Source organism: Agelaius tricolor, unplaced genomic scaffold, assembly GCF_023055355.1.
Source record: "Agelaius tricolor isolate 1412-34295 unplaced genomic scaffold, bAgeTri1.0.p SCAF_5, whole genome shotgun sequence".
In the NCBI taxonomy this organism is placed as follows: Eukaryota; Metazoa; Chordata; class Aves; order Passeriformes; family Icteridae; genus Agelaius; species Agelaius tricolor.
In genome coordinates this window covers 27903754-27918224 of record NW_027269265.1, presented here as the reverse complement: position 1 = coordinate 27918224, position 14471 = coordinate 27903754, and the positions used below count along the sequence as shown (strand labels likewise).

At 36.9% G+C, this 14471-nt stretch overlaps 1 protein-coding gene across 2 annotated transcripts in view; it reads right to left on the bottom strand.

Moving 5' to 3' along the window:
* Positions 1-516: 516 nt before the first annotated feature.
* The window catches only part of PRKD1 (protein kinase D1), a 112675-nt gene continuing 98720 nt past the window's right edge, over positions 517-14471 (bottom strand). For both annotated transcript variants that reach the window (XM_071426977.1, XM_071426978.1), the window contains 4 exons: positions 14255-14353; positions 12947-13214; positions 3697-3782; positions 517-1479 (listed from right to left, as the gene is read on the bottom strand). In XM_071426977.1, the coding sequence (XP_071283078.1) occupies positions 1261-1479; positions 3697-3782; positions 12947-13214; positions 14255-14353 (672 nt within the window). In that variant the 3' untranslated portion in view covers positions 517-1260. The remainder of the gene's footprint in view (positions 1480-3696; positions 3783-12946; positions 13215-14254; positions 14354-14471) is intronic.

Genomic DNA, 14471 nt, shown 5'->3' with positions numbered 1-14471 from the left:
AACCTCAGTCTTACACTACAACCTATACATTTAACTGGTTTTTTTTCCAAGACAGACAACGGCATAGAATAAACTTCAGCTTTTCAGTGAATTCCTCTGTCACGTGTTTTTATAGTGCAGCCTGAACATCTCTCACTGTTAAAACTAATTAGCTTAGCATTGGTAGTCTAAGTAATAGTTAGAAATGAAAATTATCATCTTTAAAGTTTTCAGGGGAAGAAGAGCAAGAAAGATCTGCAGTTCAGTGGAACTCAGTGGAAAAGCAGAAGCAGTGCATTTCTCAAAAAACTAAAATTCTTTTAATGCATCAACTTCCCCACTCCCTCAGTGTGTTTCAAAACTGAACAAAATCAGACCCATTAGGTTCTTATAAAATATGTGTGAAAGGAACAGATGTTGTCCAGCAGCATTTTCTCTCCTACCTCCACGCTGTCTTCTTAATGATGAATTAATTTATTCTACATATTTCTGATGCCACTCCAGGGTTATTTTAAACAGAAAGTTTCATCAATGAACCTCTTTTAACAAGACTTTTATTGAAAACATACACAAAGTCAACATGTTATTTAGCTTTTGAATGTACATATTAGAGAATATTCATAATAGAGAAGAATATTTTAAGAAAAGGGGAAATACAACTGACATGCTGCAGTTTATTTTACTAAGGCATTTAGGCTTAAGAGCAAGTTATACTGTGTGCATGTGTATCTATATACAGGAACTTACAAATACACAGGTTATCTGAAACTGTACAATTCTATGCAATTCATTATTTTTTGCCTTTTCTATTTTTAGAACACCAAATAAAGCTTTTATCCAAATGGTAGAAGTTGTTCACAGAACAGCAGTTATAATCTACTCTTCAAGAGTTTGCTTACAATTACAATACTAACAATGCACAAAATACCCCCGAGATCTTCCCGGGAAAGTTCTCTCTTACCAAAATGAGGCTTAAGTAAGAAAAACACTAGTTTGCAAAGGCACCGTGGAGACAGGTTTTAATACATTAAATACAACATGAATCATTCACAATAACAAGTTTAGTGTTTCTGGGAACTTTTGTAAATACAACACAGTTGGTCACACAAAAATGTTTCTGTTGATTTGTCTTGGCAACTCAGATATATCAACAGTGTAACAGCATAACAGCTTTGTTCCCATCTGACAGAAAATAATGGCAGTTCTGCAAGGCAAACGTTAAACCTGACCGTATGTATTTATTAATTCCACAGTGTTTTGACAGATTATAGGGGATGTAACTTAAAGGATGCTGACACGCTCACTGAGGGCTTTCATTTCTGTTTCTTCTAGCTTGGTGTTTTCGTTATGGTTAGCACTTGGACTGATAAGGTGTGCTGGATACTGCAATCCATGTTCTTCTGAATACTGTTCCCACCGGGAGTCATCACTTTCATGGGTGATGTAACGTTCCCCCATTTTACATTCCAGTTCCCTTAAATCTAACCAGGTTTGGTAGTCCTGAAAAAGAGTAACAGTATTACTTTTAGATTTCCTAAAATAAATTATACTCCCTTTGCTATCAATAGCACTCAAAGTGCTATTAACTCAGCTATCTAAGGATCATCCCTATTGCTCTAGAATGGAAAAAATCTTATATAAATGTGAAATCTGCCCAAAGATATAAATTTCATCTCTAGAGGATTTTTTAATAAATTAATTTAATTGAATTGTCACAATTATAGTATTGAGCTGTTACAGGTTGTTTTGCAAAATGCACAGATATGTATAGATTGCCATAATATCTAACTGAGGCATGGTGGTAAAGCAATTCCTCCTTCTAGTCACAAGATGAATAAGGAAGAAGAAACGTCTTTAAATCATACAAATACATTCTAGTGATCTGTATCAGTCAAGACAGCTAAGTCTGTATCTCATTATAATAATGCAGAACATAAATTCAGCTTGGGCTAGAAAAATCTCCTTTTCCGAACTTGGGCAATTCCTGGTTTCCTCAAAGAAATGTATACATCTAAACATTAAGGTAGTTTGGAGCTCCATGTTGACAGTCAAATGTAAGGATGGAAGTTAGTTTGAGTCTCATGCTATTTAGACCATTATGCTCTGCAGCCTCTCATCTGTCCAAAGTATGCAAGTTTAATAATTTCTTTTCTTATTCCAACCCAAAGCACACATGAAGCTGCAGTAATAGAGCCAATGCTAGCCCCATGCAGACTAACCTCTCCTCATGATCCTGTATCCAGTTTTCTATTTTCTCCTTCACCTTGTCTCAGCCTAAGACACAACCCTAACCACATAGCCAAAGCACCAGAAAGCCTAAACAAAGTAAACGCATAAAGCTTTCATCTTTAGTATCACATATACTTTGGCCCATTTCTTAGAGTCCTCCTCTCAGAGAACACCACTAAGTGTCCTCCACTCACTGCCCTGTAAGGAAAAATAACCACTGTTATCTTTCCTTAGCCTGCAAGGCAGGACTCTTCTAGACAGAGGACTCATCCCATCCCTGGGGCTAGAGCTGCTGCTGAACTGCCTCATCTTAGCTCACATCCACTCACTAGTACACAAGCAATAAAAGTGGATCTAGAGGAGAAGGACCCTGTCCTGTCACATGAGACAGCCAGCATCCTTGCTGTAGACCTCAGCCCAGACACTTCTGGTCCCCACAGACTCAAGCATATGCATTCTGCGATGGTTGCCAGGCAGAGGAGTGGTCTTGGAGGAAAAAAACTAGTGAGGGGCAGGAAATCTGAGGGGAAGAGAGCAAGCTCCAGATAAACATCCCTGAGAAAGGTGGGGTGCAGCATGGGCAGTTACAGCCCTTTTCCTCCTATACCAGAAGGTCACCATCTACTTTGAGACACAGTATCAGCTATAACATACTGAAGTAGGACCCAGTTTTCTGGTTTGATAAAGATTCCTTTGGGATTGGGGATTATGCATCTGGTCTATGCCATGCCTGTGCCATGATTACTTTCCTAGACGCAAACAAATCTCCCTTGGGAGATCCAACAGGCTAAAGCATCTGTCTGGCCTTAGCCTGTCCTCATCTCCAGGGAGGGGACACAATGCCCTGGCCTGGGCTGACCCCAGGCCTCCCTGCTCCTTGGCTGGAATGATGGAACTGGCCCTGGCTCCTCACTGCTTTGTCTTAGGCCTTAAACTTGCAGTAAACACTGCCGCCAGGATAAAAAAAAAATTACCATATCATATGGTGAGCACAAGACAGAGACTGCTGGCATCTTAAAAATTCCTTACATCTCAGTTTTTACTTGAAGAATTCAGTTGAATGTGGTTAATGTATTTTCCTGGCAAGCACACAATTTCATTAGTTTTTGTGATGACTGTGAAGTGAAAGCCCGTTGAATAATTTTAATAAGAAGTGAATCAGAGTAAACTGCAGGCAATGAAATAATGTAAGTCAAATGACTACAAGGACTTTATATTTAATATACACAATTTTCTAAGTAGACAAAAATGATAAAATACTTTTTAATGTATTTTGACAGCATGAGGATGTTTAGTATTGGAATCTAATACTTCAGAAATTAATGAGAAACCATAGGTAAATTGGTGAACAAGCATGAGCTTCTAGGGACCTAAAATCATATTGAGGTTAGTAGATTTTCTTAGATTCCACTGTGCTTAAAGATAAAGATTTTTTTATATGTTTAGAGTCCAAACACAAAAGTAAAACCATGGAATTTAGAGAAATACCTGTAACCATGGGTGGCTTAACGTCTTGTCCACACTGTAGCGCTTTCTCATTTTCACTTGCAATAAATTATTTATGAGATCAATAGCTGAAAACAAATAATATTCAAAAATGTTAGTTAAAATGTATTTGTTTCAACTAGGACATGCAAACAGAGAGCTACACAGACATGGTGGTTGTAAAAAGAGGGCAGTTATCCCTTCTTACTCCAGTTCTTTACAAATTGCAGTCAATGCTGATGTACCTGAAGGCACCCATGCAACCCTTCCTAATGGGATTACAACTCTTACTGAACAGTTGCCTGAAAATAATTCTCACACGTATCCTGCTCAAGAGAAAAAAAACTCATGTGAGGTCTACAGTTGTGTGATTTGACACACAGAGGCAACCAAAGCAACCACCACAAAGCTGAAATGCAAAGAGAAGGTTTATTCCATTGCACAGGCACGGGGACACCAGCTCTGCTAGGCTCAGCTGATCCTGGCAAAAGGGGGGCACTGCCTGCCCCAATATATCAAAGGGCTGTGTGCACCCCCAGTTCATCTCAAGGCTGTGCTTCTGTGATCTCTCTCCCAGCACGAGGCTCAAGCCCGTCTGTGAGAGTGTGTTATCTCTACGTGCTAATTCTACTTCTCAAAAGAGGCAGAGAATGAGCAACACTAGGCATAATAAATGGAGTTTTCCTACATCAACATTTTTAGCAGCAAGGTGCAAGGTCACTTCGAGTAAAAATACTCCCTCGTTGCCAAATCTTCCAGCTTTAACGTTTTCCTTCCAAGAACAGCATTCTTCAGGTACCACAGTAAACAATATATATGTACATATTTTTCTGAGACTTTCAGTGTCACAACTGACAGCAGCACCTTCCCAGTCCCTGAGTGGAGAAATTAGGTTTTGTAAGTCATCAAGTCTTGCAATACTATTCTTTTGAACTGAGCATTGCTTCTACTTGCTAGTCAACAGTAGGCAGTGTCCGAAAAGTGAGAAGGGCATCTTTAACAATTTCATGACTTCTGTGGTTTTGGAGTCAATGATTCACTGAGGTTCACAGAATCACAGAACAGTTTAGGTTGGAAAGGTCCTTAAAGATCCAACTCTACTACCATGGGTAGGGAGACCTTCTACTAGACTGGATTGCTCAATTGATCTTGAACACTTCCACAGATGGGGCATGCACAACCTCTCTGAGCAACCTGTGCCACTGTATCATCACCGTCAGAGTCAAGAATTTTCTCCTAATAACCAACCTAAACCTGCCCTCTTTTCAGTTAAAAGTAATTACCCCATGTCCTATCACTACATGTCCTTGTAAAAGGTCTCTTGTAGCCTCCTTTAGGTAGTTCAAGGCGCTATATGGACTCCCCTGCAAACTTCTCCAGGCTGAACAAAGCCAACTCTTTCACCCCATAGGTATGTGTGCTGTGGTGCCTGAAGGGATGAGACCCATGAGCCAATGACCAATGCATGGAACTGCAATGAGTGACCCGTTTGGAAAAATCTCTGTAATGAGAGTGCTGAGCTTTGAATGCAATTACAGAAAAACATTAAAAAAAAAAAAAAGAGGCTAAAATGAAAGGTTAAATCATATTAGGTGGTGCTAAATGTTCAGCATGAGTTCTGGTGGAAATTTACTGCTATTCCAGAATAACTGACTAGCCACAAGGAATGATAATATTCCTGCAATTTTTCCATTTCATCACATTATCCTTTGGCTTGTCCAAAGTATGCTGGTTTACATCTTTATTTCTCTGTTTATATCATGGTGACAGGGAAAGATGGTCTCAAAAGTAACACAGACTCATGGCATCACTGAGGGGCACCGGGTCTGAAACACGTCAGATGAATATTGTTGCCAGCTGGGTATTAAGGGAGCTGAATAATCATCTTGTCTGTTTTAAGAGTATGAGATGGGACAGAATTCTTTAAACCAATTATCTCTGAGGTTGTATTTTGTACAACAATATGGAAAAGCTTTTCTTTTTTAACAGAGACTTCCTCTCTGCAGGCTGGATTTGCCATCTAGGGCTTTATGTGTGCTTCTGCCACGGGGCAGAAAACAATGGAAACAATATCCAGGAAAATGAGAATACACATGGCCGTCTATCTGAATTTATGCAGTTAATTTGATAGACAAGCCTATTCTTGGCAATGGGAGACTATCACTAAAGCAGCCCTGACTTCCTGGTGATGAATACTGTCTTGGAAATCAAAGCAATCATGGGAATGATAAAAAAATACATCTCAGGACTTTTGACAAAGAAAGCATTGCCAGAGGCTTTGAGCCATTCTTTTCCTGGAACAGATGGTCCTAATTTTACTTTTCTATTGTGGACAAACAGATTGTTATCTACTGACTCTTTTAGCATCAAGTACAGTTAATGCTAAATTCTCTAACTTGTGTTTATTTTGCTCCCTCTCAAAATGCTGGTGAACTGTATGTAGGATAAGAAAGTCAGTGGATATCCAGTAGGACCATTACTGACAGATGGCATAATTCTTAAAACTCATTTGTTTTCCAAAATAGTGGGGTAATCTTCCTCTTTATTCATAGGAGACATTCTCAGGTTCCAAGCTATGGGGAAGAGATTAGGAAGTCAGTCATACACAATAGCTTTGATGCCACCTATCAAAAAGTAGTGACCGTTGTTTTTATCTGATGTTTCAAAGAGGAAAACATAGTCCTTTACCCACTGCAGAAGATCTGGGTATCAACAAAAATCAGCATCTTCTGCAACACTGTCCAACTTACCCTTAAATTCAGCAGTATTAAAGTAAGACTTCAGTCTGTCTTTTGATATATAAGCCAGTGCTGAATGTGAATTTAGTAGGGCTACCATTTCTTTATTATTTTCAGTGGTATTTGGGTGTGTATGATCTTCAGAGTTCATTTTTCTATCATTTACTATGAATCTCAGTTTGGAAAATAGGTCAAGAAGCTGATGAGAGGTTGATTGTCCTGGTAACTGCTGTGATGTGGGTGCACATATCCCAGCATGTGCCTCAGTAACTGTCAAGTACCCACTGAGGGTTGATAATGTCTCTATTACATTCCTTCTGTGCAACCAACTGGAAGCAGATATGCCTGTAAGCCTCACAAGTGATGATATCATATTTAACTATTCAACCTCCCTCAAGTTACAACAGGACTAGGGGCCCCTTTGCCCCTTTTTTCACTTCAGGACAAGGATGTATTATGTGTAATAACATATTTCTTTGTATTCTTGGGGGAAATTACCAATGGCTTGTTGAACAGACCAGAAAGGCACTGGTCTAGAAAAAATCACTAGAGAAGGTGCAAAAAAAAAGACAGGGAAGAAAACTATGACGAGGGTGAAAAGGCAGTTTCCCTGGATGGTTACAATTGTCAGTACCAAGCACTTGAAAACAGTTTACACAGACAGGCTGCTTGTTTCACCACTGCAATATTGCTGTCTCTGTAAGAAGTTTTGCTGTTTTGTTTCATTTTTTATCTAGAGTTCTTTTTGCCAGGAAAGTTTTGCCTATCCCTTGCTTCTTAAGGAGTAAGCACAAATAAATAAATAAGCAGAAATGCAGCATGACTACTAGAAGTACACCTGAAGTAGAAACTCAAACTATCTGATAGAATTTTATTTGCTTTGTTATTCAAAGTTTTCAAACTTAGGAGAATGAAGAAAACATGAGCTTCAACAGCAAAGAGTCTTTGCTACTTCTTATCAGGAAATCATGCAATTCAAGAAATGCCACTTGTGGAACCTGTAAGAGTTCTGTCTGAGTAACAGAATCCAAGATGCAAGTGGTACAGGCAGGGCAACAAAAGAACAGGGCAGTGTAAAGCAAGGAAGAGTCTAGGAAGTTTAATAATGACATTGTGAGTACTGGAATTAAAATGGTTAAAAGACTTGTGGAAGGTTCACTATTTTTCTCTGTGTTTAAATTCACAAAGCCCCCGTCCTGTTCTGACAGCATCCTGACATCCACTATCTTACAAAGTTTAGTCTGGCTTCAATTCATGTAAAATGAATGAACAGCAAGATTCATGTTCACTCAATTTCTGAATTTAAAAAAAATAATTGTTTGACGATTAAATTTTGAGTTGTAATGCTTAAAAACACTGAAGATAAAAAATTGGAAGGCATTAACATTTATTTTAGACATACAACTTCAGGGGGCCAAATTTGGGCATCATCTGTTACAAAATTAAATATTCTGTCTAGGAAGATGAAGCAGTTTTGAGGAGAGGGCAGTAACTACATAGTATTTTAAAGTATTTTCATTAATTTTCACTGATTTTTTATTTTAAATCAGGTTTTAAAGTAATCCTTATCAGACATTTGAGGAGCTTTACAAAATTTTATAGTATTCCTCTGTACTGTCTAACTTTAGAAAGCTCTGTATCCCTTTGATTTTAGGATAGCTCTTTCAATTCACTAGAAAGAACTTCCACAGTCAGGAGGTTCATGACTCTATACTGCTTATGCAAGTTTATTAATATGCCAAATAATTAATTGTAGTACGGACAAAGTCACAATTATCACTCTAAGTATCAAATTAACAGAATAATTGCTTTTCACAGGAATGACTGCTTTAACTCAGATAGGATGTGCCCTGCACATAAATGCAAAAGTTTACAAAATATCTTAAAAACCCTATTACAAACATATCATTAATTTAGTCTTTCCCTACAGATTTAAACTTTTTACATAAGTTATAAACAAGAAATCACCTGAAGGATATAAAAAAAAAGCAGTCCTAAATTAATGATAAATTTATGATTGATTAAGAATTTTAAAAGTACACCTAGAATACTATCTACTCTTACTGCCATAATTTGTACAAATTTAAGCTGCTTCCACTAATACAGGATGTCCAGGACTTCCTAGACCCTGGATTTTTCTAAGATTAGGTTAATTGATTAGAGGTCATCATTATTATAATTTTTTCATACACACAAATTCCCTTTCCTGCTGCTAGTCAATACAGCTTTGTTGACAAATGCTCCAGTGTACATGCAGTTATTTTAGCATAAAATGATCTTCAGTTGGCTGAGATTTTCAGGCACACAGATTCAGCTGTACTCTCAAAAGAAATCCTTCTCAATTCTAAGCTGTACCCTACAAGAGAGGTTTCCTAATACTAATTTATCCAACCAAATGTGTAAGAAGAGCCAAGACCTCCTTTTTAACAGCTAGCTAAACGTTTACAGAGGCAGAGAGCATCTTTGAGCTATAACATGCATTGACCTCCTGATACTCAATGCTCATTCATTCATGTGACTTTCTCATTAATGTGTGAAGCACTCAGAGTTTCTATTCACATTATGCTGGAAATACAAATAAATACTGACTCAAAGGCAGCCACGGTGTTTATACATGACTACAAAGCATTGTAACAGGGACACCATGACCAAATTTAATGCATGATAGGAATGGCATTGTTTCTTCCCAAGTTATTTTAATAATATTAAGTAATGTGAAGCACCTAATTAACGATGTGTGATGTGCATCACACAGCCCATCATGTTAGTAGCAATAGCTGTGCTGGTGGTAGCTGATGAAAAAAGAATTATGAATACAATGTTTTATGAAAATAGGGCAGCAGAATGAAACACACTATGAATAATTCCAATCTTGATACAGCACATTTTAGGACCATACAGTTCAAAAGAATAGCTACCACAGTGAAGTCATAGTACATAAAATATACTAACAGATAGAGAGAAAAAATCCATCATGGAGTTCTATCCTTATATTTAGTAGTATTTATTTCTTGTGTCATGTAGTGAAGTAAAAATAAATCCCTTGAGATGATGCAAATTTGGTAGACTGGAAGGTTAAAACTGGAAACAAACAGCAAAGCTGTTGAAAACAGGTTCCATGTTTGAGACATGTGAAATTTAAAGCTATAAAATAGACAGGAATTCTGCAAGTAGAGTCCTCTATATCAGTAACTAGCAAAATGCCACAATGAGGACTGAATTAAGTTCAAATTGTCATACAGCAATTCAGTGAATTTGGAAATGCAGCCAGGCTGCAACAAACATTGAAGAGAGAGCAGAAATAGACTGGGCAATGAACTGCTGAATGGCTCTGACAAAACCTGGTTTTCTAAAACATACCAAACATCTACCACAAAAACTACCTATCTCCAGTAATGTGTTACAATCTTATTTAGACATCCCAAAACAGGATCAGATTTTGGGATGTGTTCTTTTGAAAGAGTGAAGTTACTGGAAAAATATGGAAAAATGCAGCCACTCAGGTAAAAATCAGAGCTCCCTATGGAGAAGCCTACAAAACTGAAAAGTCTTCGTTTTCTTAAGTTGGATAAAAGGATATCTTAAATGGATAAAAGGAAGGACAAAGCATTACACAAAAAAGCGAAATTTCTCATCAGGAAGAGTTGATGAAATTAATCTAGGGGTTATGACATCAGACAGACACATTATGGAAAGAGAGGACTCAGTGAATGACTAGACCATATAAATGACTGGCAGAGAAGACAACTGTAGATGGTGACTTAAAAACATGAAGCATTCAGAAAATATTATCTTCAAATAAGTTTTGTCTTTTTTCTTGGCTTGTGACTGCAGATTTTAAGAATTGCCATAAAATGCTACAGAAAAAGTTACTATCAAGAAAATTAACACTGACCAGAATATTATCCAATATGGCACACTTTTCCTCCAAGACACAACTTATTTCCATGTGCTTTTCCTCTGAATCCATTAGACATTAAGTATATTATTTATATTACTGTGCAGTTTAAATTGTTATGGGTCATGTGATTTTTATTAATCTATCACCTCATCAGTGCAATTTAAAATTTGAAAAGCCAATTTTACTTAAAGACCAGTAATTGACTAAGTAACTTATATTGGGAATATTAAGGCTACTTTACCATTGCTGTTACTTTTCCAGACACATTGTTTACATATGATCAGTCACATTTTTTTTTCTTTTAAAATTTCGCTACCCTCTGCCTCCTAGCTCACAAATTAATATGCTGTTGCTTAGGAAGTATCAGGAAAAGCATGTGGTGTGCACTAAAGCCAAAGTGGTGCTAAACACAGCATAATTCACTCTAACTGCTGTGCTATCTTTTGAATTAAAAGAAATAAATGTTTTTCCCTCTCTGATTACAATAAAAATAGAAGATGGGAATAACGAAGTTTAGCCATCCTTAAACTTTTTACATGAACAGTGGTCTGAAGAGAGCACTGGAATAGCTACAGTTGCAAGAGGTTTTAGACATTTGGCTCTCTGAGTCACAGTAATAATCATGGACATGACACAAAAGGTTTAACTGCTGTTCGCCTTTCCTTAGCACCAATCTCTGCAATAGGCATGCAGAAGTTCCTTCATAAAACCTTTAAAATAATCTGTGTTTGTCCCCTAAATGATCCAATCATTTGTGGCATTAATTAACATGGCACTGTTCAGAACTGCAATCCAGATCAGATGCATTAGGACACCAGGACAGGTTTGCATTTTAACCATGCTGCACTGTCAGAGGTAACAGAAACTGGATGGAGCCAGCAGGTCCACAGGGGCAGCTCCTGCCCTCTCACAGTCTGTGCAGGAGAGTGAAGCAGGACTTGAGAAAAACATTCCTTTATTTTCCCTAAGTAATATGGAATTTGAGTTCAAAATTGAGCTCTACAAATAAGCCTTATTGAGTATTATTTGTACAGAGATCTAGACTTCAACTCCCTCTGTTAGACATAATGGAATCTCTTCAGACATCTTCTAGGTTTTCATTTAGAGTAAATAGAGTGGTTCATCACCAAGCAATCCAAAATATGTAATAAAATCACAATGTATAAGCAGATTTTAATTTAGTAATTCGTTAAAGTGTGTTTCCCTCCCTTCTGCATGCTTGCAGCCTGCTATCCATCAACCCTTAATGAAGGCTGTGATTCTACAAATGGAGAGATAACACCCAAGTAGGTGAATTTTCTGTAGGTGCTCTACTGAATCTTCACCTCTGAGTGCAAAAATTGATCTTCTGTCTACCACAGTAGAAACTTGTGGGAGACAATTTCTTGCAGCTTCCCCTGTGTTGATTGCTGTTTGCTTATCTCTAGCGACAGATAAAGCATTGCTGCCAACAGATTCTGTCAGCTTACATATCAAAGTGTGTGGAGGTTCAGGAGAACTTCAGTGTGTAATTGTGCAGATTTATAGCTTTTTTTTTTCCAACAGATTTCAAACTTCATCTGCCACTGAGATAAAATAACAAACAATGCTCTCTGAGCATTTTCAGAAGAGAATCTCACATGGCTGCAATATTTAGTAAGCATTAGGCACACTACTCTAAACTATGCTTAACAGGTATGTTAAACACATCACCTGAAAAGCAGAAAAATGGTACTGTAAATACCAGAAATTATAAATGCTAATATTGTAATTCAGTTTGGCACATATTACAATTCAGAAAAGTATATAAGATCCGATGCTTACAATGTTTCTTTGCTTTAAGACTTACAATCCTGCAGAACTCTGGACTAAAAAAAAACCCAAAGAAAATCAAATTGCCTGAAAATGTTACATATGTGAAAATGTTTGTGAAACCAGAAGTGCCTGTTTTTTTAAATGGCCTACTTAGTTGTGTTTAGACACATTTTTAATAGAACTAATTTACCTTCTTCAAAGATGTTCCTAGTGAACTAGTCACATTGTTCTTTTGTTTTTTATCAAAAGTCTTTGATGCCATTGACCAGAACTCGAGTTTCAAAGGTCTCACAGTTATCTCCAGGCCTTTTCCCCCTGCATAAAGTCTGTTATATGACATTTTCTCACACAGTTCCTGAAATCTCATCTACGGAATTGCTTGCTTTTATCTTCTCCACACAAAGATATCGGAGTACAGCATCCAGTTGAAACCAAACTCAATTACTGGAACAAGTAGAACAAGAAACAGACTGCAGATGCAATAGAGCTGAATGATGAGGTACATAAATGAATATACACAAGACGAATTACAGCAGCTTAAGCTCCCCACAGATTCTATAGCAATCTCATCTGTAGGTGGTTATGTGCCTCCTTCAACACCTCCTGGAGCGATCCCATGCTAGGAGATTATGCCATATGCAGTCTATACATGCTCTGTAGGAAATGTCTAAAGCAGCTGATAGCACAAAACAGACACATTACATTACTGGAATTTTTTTTTTTCTTTTTTAAATTCTATTATGTACAGGAAAAAATATAAAAGCAAAATACATCTACTCTTTTGAGCACTTAAATAAGAACAACCACAAACAGGTATTACCTTCAAGAGAAATTTCCTTCCATGGATTAGGTGGATACATGAAAGCAGCATTCTGGATTTGGTCATGTATGTCTTCATCTTCATTGAATGGAAAGGTACCACTGAGGCTTACATAAATGATGACACCCACTGACCACATATCCAGAGATCTGTTATAGCCTTTGTTTCTCAGAACCTCTGGAGCAAGGTAGGCTGGTGTTCCTACAACTGAACGCCTAAATGATTTCTCTCCAATGATTCGGGCAAAGCCAAAGTCACAAAGTTTTACCTGTTTAATGAAAAATCCTATAGTAAGATATACATTAATTTTATTATCAAATACACAGTTGGGGAATCATCAGTTAGTTGCAAGATGCATCTCTATTGTTCCTTCAAGGGTACTTTTTTTTTAAACTCATCTTTGAGAGGAATATTCTTATTCCACTGAAACAGTAGACTGGAATACCAGTCCATTGTATCTCTTCTGTTCCTTCATTCCATACATAAAACACTGTTGTGGATAGTCTCAACAGCTCAGGTTTGTGATGAAAGTAGTAATAAATAGTAATACTTTTCATTCAAAGCATAAGAACACAGCAAACAGAAAAAATGTTTTACCTATGGCTTTCTCTTAAAACTAGCAACAAAAGTTAGTTGTTAAACTTCCACTCTTATTTTATTATGGATCTAGCTGTACTCTGCCTCTCTGCAAACTTCCTTGTCTGAGTTCTACAAATTAAGCAGCTTGAAAATTCTCGCTTAAAACAACTCAGTACAGATCCTTCCCTTCCAATTATTGATACTGATATTATCTAAAAATTATCAATAGTACTCATTTTGAAAATGGGTGATTGAGGGAAATTATAGATGAACTCTGTAGACTGAAGGTAACAGAAGCTGATAAAAACACCTTTTAATGAGAAATATAACCAGTCAGAATGTGTATTTAAATATCCTGTGATCTACATGGCATTTAAATGTATAGAATTAAAGAAAAAGCTCTTGTTCTTCATGAGCCCTATTCGAACTTTCAAAAAAATAACTTTCTTTCTGGAGCAAATCAACCAGCAAGGTAATTTGTGCTTAAGGGTGAGCAAATTAGAAATGATCACACAAGTAGCTATGTCACACTTGAAAATCTAGTTCAATATTTTAATTATATCTAGTTCAACAAATGACAAGAATCAAGGATTTTCAAACATAACTTCTTTATGAGGTAGCTTGAATAAGTGATCAACTTTTTCTTACCTTAAAATTCTGTGCAGACAGGTTACATAAATACTTATTAGTTACAACAATTTATCTTAAGAAAGGGTATTTTCTACTTGCCTGTGGGAAAGGATCAGCTGATGCCAATAACACATTTTCTGGTTTGAGGTCACAATGAACAATATTTTTGAAATGAAGATGTCTTAAAGCAACAAGGATCTGTGAATAAAGAAATCAAATTATGGTTGTTTGTTTTATATTGTTTGAACAGTATCAGTGACCAGAGAAGCAAGGACTGGTGTCAAGAAAAACAATTCAATAAGAATGTACCTTTTAC